The following is a 12,226-nucleotide window of genomic DNA, read 5'->3' as shown; positions in this document are numbered from 1 at the left end:
TCCTTCTGGAGGAAGAACTGTATTGGAATTAAATATTCACATGGATGTTTGATTCTGATATTATTTGTTGTGGCTTATGTTGTTGTTGTTGTTGTTGTTGTTGTTGTTGTTGTTGTTGTTAACTTTGCTGTCTGGTCTTTGACCACAATAAAGACTGATTGACATTATATTCTTTTTTCTGACGGGGTTCCCTGAAAAAGTGTCCTCTAGTGGGTCCTGTCCTAAATCAGCAGGATTTTATCCACTGATTGTGGTGGGCAGCAGCAGCAGAACTGCTGTGATATTTGCTGAGCAGTTACTAGGTGCCTGCCATTGCAGCTTCACTCCAGGACATTGTGGGTATTTAAAATAATGGGCAGCACAAACACCCAGTTGTCAAGTACAATGTAGGTGGGGCAGGAATGGAATCAATGCTGGGTCTCCTGGATCTTGGAAGGTGCTCAAGAAAGTTAATGCTGGCTCTGTCTGGAACCACCCCTTCATCTTAATTCCTAGAAAATAATTCCAAAAAGTTGTAGAGGTAGAACGTGGGAGTTTGTCCTCCACCCTGCCCCCAATGTCCACATGGGAGAGGGGTATTTCCAGGGGAATAGAGTTTCATGTAAGGCAGGCACTCAGAACTGAGTTCACTTTCCAAGGAAGACTCTGAGATGAAGATTAATCCATGTGATATTTTGAAACAGGCTTAAACCAACTTCTTACAAGCAACAGAAAGCACACTTGTGACCGGAGGTACATATTAGGTGCTGTTTTGTGCAGGCTGTGAACTTATGAATTCTTGCTATCTGTTTAGAATAAAAATGGGGGGTAGACGCTTGTATTTCAATTATGCTCAGCTAGTATTTTTAAAATGAAGAATATTTCTCATAATAACTCTTTTTCAAGACATCCACAAAGGAATAATAAAGATAAAAGGAGCGTGTGTGTGTAGTCTTTTTATAAAAATATAAAAAGAAAAACACATAAATTTCTGCAGGATTAGAAATGTTCTATAGCATTTATTAAAGACTGATTAAGAGCTGGTTATTTTATGTGTTATCTGTTTTACCTTGTGGCCCATACTGGTTCATCTGAGTTCCATAAGTACCACTTGAATTGCTCTGTGGAAAGCTACCAATTCCAGAATGTATTTGGCCTCCGGGTGAAGGATGGGGTGACATAGATGGTCCAGTTTGCTGAGGCGTGTACTGAGACAATTGAGGGTTTCTCTGAATGCCTGCCAGGAAACCTAAGAGAGAAATAAACACAACACAGGAACAAATTAAATACTTCCACATGGAAAACTCAAAACATTTATTTACCAACCCCCCCCCCGAACATTAAAACTTTGGTTTGAGATAGCCTTCACCAACCTAGTGCCCTCCATCCAGATGTTTGGACTAAAACTCCCATCCCTTGCTGGCTTGGGTTGAGGGGAGTTGTAGCTCAAAACATCTCAAGGACACCAGCTTAGGGAAGATTGTTTTAAGGCAATGGTTATTTGTATCACATATCATTATATATGGAGAGCTGATGCACGAAAGCCACGGCAGAATTCCAAATCACAGATAACACATGACATTACTTAAGGGCATCATTTGTGAACACAATACTAATTATGCGGTTTGGAATTTACTCCACATGTAAAAGCTGTGCAAAATTCAATAGTAAGATAATGGATTAATATTAAAATAAAACAAGCTGAGAAAACAAGGAATTGGCAATTACCTTGAAGGCAGAACAATCAATGTTATATGGACTAAGTATTCTAGGCAGATTGACATTAAGACAGATTGCACAAGGGTACTTCTTGTAAGCTTTGTGAAAGTGGTGGAAGAAGCATTCAAATATCTTTGACGATTGCTGCTAATGGACATGGACACAGATTATGAATATTCAATCAAATACCAATACCTGTTTTACCTATCCTAGCCATTTTACTGCTCTCTGGAGAGTCATCCCAAGAGTTTGGGGTTGTAGCAGCTGATCACAAAGGTCATATTTAAGACACCAACCAGCCTGCACCACTCATGAGTACTTAACTAACAGTAAAGGTATGGTATTTTAGATGTAGCAATTTATTATTTTGTTTTGTGGAGGAGAACTAAGGCAAATATCTTGTGACCTTCAGTGAATCCAATCAATTTTTAAATAGTAGTTTGGGTGCTCATGTTTAATGGGTTCACCTTGATGCTGAGGAGAGTGCTTCTAGAGGAAGGGTTTATATAAGTGCCTGGCAGGAGCCCAGATGCAATTTGCAATCCTCAGGATGACTGCACTAGTCTGCTCTTTGCTACTCCAAGAAACTGAAAGAGGACTAGCAGGATCAGCACAGGTGGCACAGTTTGACAGAACAACTGTTGCTCAAACCTGATTACCTGGTACCTCCCCACCACCACTCTGCTGCCTCTGACCTTATTTAGAACTGCAATACCAAGCCTACCATGAGTAAAACTGTTCTTTAGACAAGTCTTAACAAACAGGAAACTAGTACTTTAAACATTAAGTGAAGGTATATAGCTTCTGTAGAAACAGAAGTGACAAGAGTCACTGGAAGTATAAGTCCAAAAGGAGAATTGTTCAAATGAAGGATGCGCTCAGACCAGAACTCATATTTTCTTCTCCAAGGATTGTGCCAATAAACGCTGAATTTGTACAACTTTCCCAGAGGGGAGGTGCAATTTCACTTTCCTAGCATTAATCTCTCTAGGGACTGAATATTACAAATGGGAGATAGAGATTTGGAAGGAAATGTAAAGGGAAGAAGAAACAGACAGGCTATGAAATCAGGAAAGAAATGGAATAAGCAAAAGGACAGAAGTTAGAAGAAATTACTGCCTCAATATACAAACATTTCCCCAATGCTACAATGTACTTGGACATAAATAAGTGGTCTGGCTGTCAAGTACAGTCACAGCCTCTAACAAATCTGACAATGTTTAGCAAACAGTATTCAGTGACAATTTGCTTTTTCTTACTGATCGTATCAACAGACTATGACTGTATTTCCAGGATGAGCAGAATCAAACACGAGGGTGATAAAGATATTCTAGTGAGTGCAGTGTTATTTGGTGTGTGGATACATGAATTATATTAAGAGTAATCTGTTCAAATCAGAACAACGTGAAGACTGAGATGATATTGGTAATAAGACACTTTTCACTCCAACAGTAATGAAATGACAAATGCAATGAACTTTCATGCAAAGGATCTATTGGACTGATATGTAAGCTGAAAGCCAAGCTGATTGTTTAACTTGCTGTCAAAGAACAAAAAGTAAATTTAAATGTAAGAGGAGATGGATAAGTAAGAGAGGTTCAAATTTTCAGGAGTTTATATTCTTGGGATACAAGGGGTGCAGGGAATGATATTTATAGTAGATAGAATGGACTGTTAACAAAACACCATCTTTAAACATTTGTATTACCAATGCACTCATCTCAGCAGATGGGAAGAAGCATTACAAAATCAATTGGAACCGAATCAAAGAAGCAGTGGAAAGTGAAGGCAGGGCGCTCTCTTAACTACCCCTAATAACACATCATCTTCCACTTCACAAAATGTCAAATACTACATTTATAGGGGGGGCCCTATAAATGTCTATGGGAAGAAAACCAGCTAATGCAAACCTGACTTGTCACATTAATTTTTGTAAACAATCCCACTGCTTGCTGTTGTTTTATTTTGATGCTACAGCAGCTACAGAAACGAAGAGTGTTTTTGGTGAGCAGTTCCATTAGCTAATATAAACTCAAGCACTTCAGTGGCCACTACTGGGCGGTATGAAAGCAGTGAAGGTTCACTGGACTGCAATAACACACAATACCCTTTCTACTTGGCATTGCAACTGCTTATTTTCATGTTTGCATCTGCTGTTGTGTGCAGAATGATTGACATGTTTCTTCACACCAGTTCAACAAAAGATGTTTCTCTGTTGCTTGGGTGAAATAATAGTCACACAACCTGTCACCTTAGCAAATTTGTCTCCCAATGTAAAGGCTGGTAATACCAATTCACTTCCTCTCCAAGGTGCCAAGTTTCTAGGGACTTGAGAAGTATGCTTCATTTCTTATAAGATCCTACATGCTTAAATTCTGTATACTATGTTTAGTGTTTGTTTGCCAATTTCTTTTCACAAACTGAATTGCTTTGGTGAAGGCAGAAAATAATGACCTAGCTAAAGCTTTAACCCAGACTCCCTACTGTTCCACCAGCTGTGCTATTAAGCTAAGTGGCTGAATCGCTCTCCCAATTCTTTCTCTGATATGACAAAAAACCTCAACTATGTAAGGCAGGCAATGATGTTTAAATATATCCCCTCCCCCTTCTTTACCCTCTTCTTGTCTAGTCTTGAAATTAATATCATCTATCATTGATAAATTGGAATCGGGGGAAGGATTAGACAGATCACCCAGATGGTAGCCTGGAAACCTTTCCTTATGCAAATCTTGCCCAATGCTGTCTGATAGACATTGTAACGTGATGCACAAAGGGCACAGACACAAAGACATGAGTGACATTTGTCAATACAATGAAAGCAGCAAAGAAATGACAGACCTGAAGCCATTAGCCTGCTATCTCATGTGCAATGGATTGCCATGCCATGTAAAGTGATCTAACAGGAACATCCTTTTGAATATTGAGCTGTTTCCCTTTCACTACTATTATCCAGCTATCTACTGAGCAGTCCCATTTTGCGGAATATGTATGTGCACACTGAAATGCTCAGAGAAGAAAGCTCTACAACTCTGACAGAACCAAAGGTATACTATCCTCTGTCTTCTTGGATAATAAGTGTGTCCTGTGACGATGCATAACAGGACTGGAGACCACCTTCCCAATAAATGTTTTCCAGCATCAAAGCTGGACAGAAGAGACAGAATAGAAAACTTACTTTTTGGGAACTCAGGAAGCTGATTCATATCATTGACTCATCTAATTCAATATATTAACAGGCAGTGGCTGTCTAGGGGTTCAGACAGGAGCAGGGTCAATGGGGGCCTCATTTGGCTGGGGGCCTCAAATTCAAAGAGGAGCTCAAATTTAGACATTTATGCTGCTCAGGTGGTAGTCAGAAAAGAACTGAGCGGAAAGGCCCTTGCTTGGCCCCTTGAGGCACCCACATACTTCAGTGGTTTTCCAACCCCCACTAAAAAAAATGTATTACAGCTTGCAATCCGTTGGTATTCTTTTAAAAAAGAGCTTGTTTTAAGCTTATATTCTATATGTTGACCTACAAATGAAATCCATTGCTGTAGATCTTCAATAAACAGTTAAATAGTTTTAAGAATGCTTTCCTAACAAAGATCATCCAAGGTATTACCTATTTAAGTTAAAATAGAGAAACCATGAATTTCACAGCTCATGAGGGAAACCTGTGCCAGGGACAACGACCAGATTCAGTAAACTTTATTGGAAGCCTGGTGATAGGAACATTCACTGTCACTTTGTTAAGCCCTTTACCAATGAATGGTTCTGACCTATTTCTGTACTAGCCTGGGGGCTGAGATTTCAGACACTAAAAAAAACGTGTAAAAATGTTTCTACTGAGGTGTCTTATTGTTAGCAATTGTATACAGGCAGAAATATAATCTAATCCTTTCCCCAGTCTCAGCAACAACAACAAAAAACCCAATTTAGCTAAAGTAAATAAAAATTCATCTTCAAGAATATAACTGCGTTTATCAAAGGGGAAAAAAAACCCAGTAACCAGCTGCTAGACGATAATATTTGTCTAGAGACTTGATTTTAGGTTTTGATTCTGCTGACGTGATTATTTAGTTGTCTTCTGCCACAGAGCAGTTTATGAGGGTGGCTCCTTCTCTCTGTAGGTAGACACTGCCGATTTCATGTCTTCTTGAAATAAGGCATAGCTGCTATATATTTAGCATATGCCAAAACTAATCAACTCAGTCTAAATATGAAGTTGGCTGGGGAGGATAATATGCCTGATATTCAACATTCAATCTGAAACTGACATCCATCAGGTGCTGAAATTGGCACTCAGATTCTCCAAGAATAGAGCTGGTTTGGCACTCTTACACCACTTTTAAAGGTTGCAGAACAAAGGAAGAAACTCCCAGCCCTTGATATGTACTCTGCAACTGGACCAAACATCATTTGGGCAATCCTCAAACCAGATACTATTCCCAGTAGGAAAAGAAGTACCACATCACTCCCAACTTTTCACAGGCTAGGAGCTGAAATAGGTTTAAACCAGTTCAAACATAAAGATACAACTGCTTTATGGGATTACTTTAATAAAGGTGACCTTCCACGTATCTTTTGGTATTGCAAATTCAGCACCTACAAAAATGAGCGCAGTTATACAAAACCCCCAATCTCCAACTTGCTTCAAATCAGTGTAACCCAGACTCAGGAAGGACACAAATATTTCCTTGAATTGAGCTGCATCATTCTGTACAAGGGATGAACAGCTGGGAAACAAAGCAGGGCCTCCTTTGTTGTTGCATCAATGCTGCATGTCATTTACCTCTAGAAAGCTGCTGTAAATTAACCCTGCATGTTAAAAAACAGGCATCCCTTTTGGTGAGCTAGGACTTCTTAACAGTAATGCATGCTTTCACTATAGGTTTATTTGCTACTGGAACAACATAGAACCTTCTTCCCAGTAGTCTAGTGCTACACCGTTCTGGCAATATATGTAGAAAGGAAAATGGTTCCAATTAAATGCCGGGAGAGGGACAACACTGCTGTGGGAAGGTTCAAATCACTCAGCAGACACTCACAGTTCTTCTCTATGGACTTTCCTGGAGCAGAATGGGATTGGACAAGCGGGAAGTGGCTTCCATACTGCTCTAGGAATGCACTGATACCATTCAGGTGTTGAGTAATCATGAAGTACACACTGAAAGTATAAAATTGGCTTTGGTACCTTGTGGATGAACATGCTAACACTACCAGAAAGAGGCTTTATATTTGTTTTCTCTCCCTCTCTCTTTCTCTGTGTGTCAGATGTGGAAAAACATTAATCTCTGACCATACTTTATTTGTCTGTTGTGAGCCATCCCACTTTTTTCTTTTAAACAAATGATCCAGTATTTTATTAGGTTTAACTTGTGTTTTTTTTTAATGAATGCTATATTATTGTATTTCTTCTATTTGCTGCTTTGGGTGGCAGAAAATAAATGTATAAGATATACAAATTACATGTATAAGAAAAATTATAAATAATAACAAGAACAGTGTTATTCTCTTTTTCTGTGGGTCAGATGCTAAATCCTAAAATGCAATAAAAATGGAGGATGAACATCCTTTTAAGATTTAAAAACTATTCACAGTGCTTTTTGGTTGCAATTTGATTAGGATTTTTCTTTCTCTGTCTCTTCTTTAAAGATGGCAAATAGATGTCAGAGAAAAGATACTCTTTATCAAATGTCAGTATTAAGTCATAATTGTATCTGAATAGGAAATATGAAGGGAAATTCCCTAAGTGGTACGTATGACTTCTAAAGAGATAAATATGTTTTGTGTTTCATTAAATGAAAATAAATGGATGATGAAGTGACAGGATATAGATGATGGAAGTAAATAACATTAAAAGGAATAAGGAAAGCAAGAGCTTGTAGTTACATAAATTCAGTTTGCTGTTTAGTATGTGTGTGCAGGAAAGCACAAAGAGAACATCAAAATGCCTGATCACATCCCATCTGTTTCTGCTTCTTACTGGATAACAATCTCCACTGCCAAAAAGCCATTTAAATTTACTACATTGTAGCTACTGATAAATATCACTTCTGTGAAGATCTAATACTAAATAAGAACTTGATTTTGAGATAATGCTTACATGCAGCTGTGTCAAATAGATCAAGGTTTCGCTCAGCTCAACACCTGGATTCTATAAGGCTGCAATTTGTTACCCACTGTGATTCTTTGCAATACATTTTCCCCCCAGAACACACTACTTGTACCCCCCCTTCTCCCCCTCCATTTAAAAACCAAGAAACAAAGCAAGATGAAACGCTATCACAAGATGCAACATGTAAATGACGAGAAGGAAAAAAAGACCCTAGAGGAGAAATGATGAAAAGCAGGATATTGGCAAAGGGTGGCAAAGACAAGGGGTTTTCGGAAGCTCTCGTGATGGGTACCTTCCATGCAGATCTGACAGGCACAGAATGGTGCCATGAAACTGCCTCTAGCAATAGAATACATTTTCCAGCACATCACAGCAACTGCAATAGCATCAATTCTACTTGCAATCCATGTCCAAACAGAAAAAAAGTTCTCAATGGTCCTGTTTCAGCACATCTCAAGGACTAATTAAATCCTCATTACTTTCTTCTAATTATTCCAGAGCTCTGGGATTTTACTGAGCGAGTCTCTGATGGTATATCAGATGAAAAGGGTTAAATAACCTGTGTTGATTTTGAAACTCCAGACCTATTCCAGACCTTTAGCATATCATCAGCATTATCATGAATATTTAACTATACACTGCTGTGAAAATTATAATGGGAGAACAATTAAAAGTTTTTTTTAATTAATTCTGACCCATATACATTTGCCTTAATAAATAAAGGCTTTTTAAGCATCCCCTTCATGATAGTGTGTGCCAGAGTAACAGCATGAGACCATTTAATGCTTCCATTAGAGTCTGTGTTTTTAGCAGTTCCCTATCTACTATTTTAATCTGAATATGATGAACCAGGGTGTACTTATTTCAAACCAAAAAGAGCACTGAGGATGCCAAATGAGAATGTTTTAGCATATAGAGAAAATATATCGTACACTGTATTTTAATTAACTTTGTTGTAACTTAGGTGCTTCCTTGAATATATCCAGGTATAGCAAGGCATGATAAAGGATATACCAGAAGTACCGTATTGGCCCGAATTTAAGCCGCACCCAAATATAAGCCGCATCTTTAAAATTCAAGGGGGGGGGGAAGGACAATACCCGAATATAAACCGCTCCCTTAAAATTCCGCAGGGCACCCACACCCATTCCATTTTATCGTATGTCTGTTACAGCAGCGATATCGTAAAAGCCAATTTTTGTAAGGTCGCGAATTTAAGCCGGATTTTTACTTTTCGTGGTTAGAATTTGGGGAAAAAGTGAGGCTTATATTCAGTAACTTGCTGGGTGGGGCTAGCTTCCCAGCATGGGGCGGGTGTCACTGTTTACTAGGTGGAAGAGGGTGATGTAAGCACACGGCAGGAGTGTCTGATTGGCTCTGCTGGTGCATCCCTACCATCTTGCCCCTCCCAGTAAGCAACAGAAACTCATGGTACCTACTGAAGTCAGAGATGACCCTGAGTGTCTACCTCTTTCTTGTAAGGCATGTCTCATACTCCCTGTTTGACCTGACCACCCAATGAGAAGGTAAGATGTGGCTCAGGCACCAACACTATCAAGCAGATGAACACAGAATAAAGCTCTAGAAATTGTTCCAATGTCGTACAAAGGGAGATAAGAAGCAAGACTATCCCACCTATACTTTGCTCCCTGAACTTTTGTAAAAGTCATCAATCTATCACTCTTACTGCCAGCAAAGAAAAACTTGAAGGGACCAGAATGTCCAAATCTCCCCCCAAAATTCTGAACTATATTATATACATGCATTTGTGCCACACACATGCAAACGGCACAAAGGAAAAATCTGTTTGTTTGAAAGTTCTGTTCTATTATAGGAGATATATATATACACCCTTAGGCTCGAAAAGATGAAAAATCCCAACTGGGTGCTGAACCACCATTGATAACAAGGTAAAATAAATGCACACACTTTCAGAATGATATTATGTGTAAACTTAATAATTTGTTTGTGTGGCTTTCATTTAAGAACGGTGAAACTTAGAGCTTACATAGCCAAGCAAATTCCACAGAAAGTCTGACTAACAATATATCGAGGAGCAATAAACATATTAGTGGTCTTTTGTTCATGCATTCATTCATTTCTTTGAAGGAGAAAAATGTTTCACAAAGTGCTAGAAGGAACAAAAACACTCTGAAAGTGGAGGGTCACTTGGTGTTTTTAGCTGGAAACGTTTATATCAGTAAGCCAAGTGTTTAAATTACTGTAACAGATTCCTGTGGATCAGGTGTCTTTGGCAGGAACGATTTTCTGCTTGGGTTTTTATCAGTAAATGACAAGCACCTTCCCTTTGAGCCCTTGTGCTCTCCCCTCCCCTCTCTAACTTCAGTGGAAAAGCAGTTCAAGCAAGCAAAAGAATCAACTAATGTAACACCCTTTTTAAAAGGTGAAGTTTTCCATTTCAAAGAAGTCTCTAATCAATGACAAGGCACAAAAGGGAATGCACGCATGTTTATCCGCGCACTGTTCAGACCTTACAGAAGCTTTGGGGAAACATGTTCTGCAAAATCAATATGGCCTCACTGGTTACAGATTTTGTATCTGCTGCATGAAACAAATGTACATTTTAAACAAGCTAGGTCACAAAGACTAGCCGTAGCATGACAGGAGCTTCAATAAATACTCTAAATAAAAAGCCAGGTCTGTTGAAGGCAAACATCAGAAGAATTTTTTAGAAACAAAATGGCATCGAGACTAGTGCCAGCAGAGCAATTTGAAGATTAGATTCTAAATTCTCAAACTGCAGGTTACAATAAATAATTCAAAAATGGACCATTTTTATTTGGCCTTGTGATTCAGAGTTGGATGCCTCTCTTTACCACACTTCATCAGATTCCACGTCAGGCAATGAAGACACTGATGTTTGGCTCCAATCAATGACTCAGCTGGAAGCATTCCCAAGGGTGGAGAAATGGACAGCAGAAAGAGATTTAAGTCCTAGGACTTGGAACTCATCAACAGCATGGGATCCACCACTCAGCACAAAACACTCCACTGCATTAAGCACTGCAGCTCTGTCACAAGTCAGGGTGGCCAATGCCCCAGCTGAACTGAAAGCTAATTGACTGGAAGTGGACCTCATGCACAGCATGTAGGATGTGATAAGGAATGCTTGCAACTTTAGTTCATGGGAAGTACCAAATGAGTCAACTCCTGGTGAAATTCTTAAGCCACACATCCTTTAGAACAGAGTTGCTGCAACAGAGTCACTGGGACATATTGAACAAGTCAGATTCCAAGGATGGAATGAGGAATGGATAGTCCATGTATCAGGGGCCTCTTGTCTGATGGGACGGAGCCACAGCAATAGCCTGCTGGTGGTGATGTAACTGCCACTTACTGGGAAGGGCAGAGTGGTGGTGAGACCAGGGTTGTGCAGATGTGCTGTTCGAGCTAATTGGTGCATCTGCATAGTCACAACCTCATTGCTGCATTGAGATGAATGGCTCCTCCCACACACTATAAGCCACCACAGTACAATGGGAAAACTCCAAGAAACTCATGCCACTATTATTTGTGGATAAAGAGACATAAAACAATTCTGGAACCAGTTGACAGTGCACCCTCAGCGCATGTTGAATGCCTCTCCTAAATATCTTCTGGTGGAAATGACTCCAGTTAGCACCAGAGGGGGTATTCCATCTAGTGCTGTTAGGGCTATCTCCATATTTGAGAGGGCCTTGGGCAAAGTGTCCTCTGGTGAGCTCCCTCCTGTCAGTGAGTCCTGGCACACTTACCTGATGATAGTGGCAGCATTCCAAGCAGCACTGGGCAGCTATGCCTAGCAACTCTTTCAATTTCCTCTGGTGCTTGTGAGTGACACAAGGTTGGGGGCACTAAATAAAATTAAAAGGGTGGCTAGATCCAGCCACCTGGCACTCCTAGGAGTGCAGGGTCAGATAAAATGGAAGTTCAGTAGATGCTGGGTCTATGGCCAAGTTGCTGATCAACGGCTTTCAAAATATCTTGCAGAATTTACAAAAGGAAGTTTCCAGCAAGAAAAGAAAATGCATAACATGCTATGATGATGGTTCACCCACTTTACTGGAATCCTGCTTAATAGATACACTGAAGCCTGTAACTCCCTGGTACTTGTCGTTTTAAGTGCCTGTGAATCTTTCCCCCCTACCCCTCCAACATTACACTACTCTCTAGCTATCAAGCAGGTGTGCTGGGAAGGTGCACACCTTCCTGTGAGCATTTCCAAAGTTAAACCCACAGCAATGCATGCCCTTCGCTGAAAGTGTCCTCTGAAGAGCCTGGAAGGGAAGGGGAAAGCTCACATAGCTTCTCACCTCTCTAATGCTTTAATAGCTGCTAATGCTGATATACAGACTAGCAGTGCGCTCTTACACATCAAGTCATGAAATCTCAGTTCTTCCTGTGGGTTTAAAAACTCTACTTAAAGAG

At 39.8% G+C, this 12,226-nt stretch overlaps 1 protein-coding gene across 14 annotated transcripts in view; it reads right to left on the bottom strand.

Annotated features, from left to right (window-relative positions):
- Positions 1–12,226, bottom strand: part of ARID1B (AT-rich interaction domain 1B) — a 356,667-nt gene that overhangs the window by 83,542 nt on the left and 260,899 nt on the right. For all 14 annotated transcript variants that reach the window (XM_081854279.1, XM_081854287.1, XM_081854289.1 and 11 more), the window contains one exon: positions 1,049–1,228. In XM_081854279.1, coding sequence (XP_081710405.1) covers positions 1,049–1,228 — 180 coding nt within the window. The remainder of the gene's footprint in view (positions 1–1,048; positions 1,229–12,226) is intronic.

The sequence above is a fragment of the Podarcis erhardii genome (assembly GCF_964252035.2).
Source record: "Podarcis erhardii genome assembly, chromosome: 3".
Lineage (NCBI taxonomy): Eukaryota > Metazoa > Chordata > Lepidosauria > Squamata > Lacertidae > Podarcis > Podarcis erhardii.
Note: the sequence above shows the minus strand (reverse complement) of the source record. Positions and strands in the feature narration are given on the sequence as shown.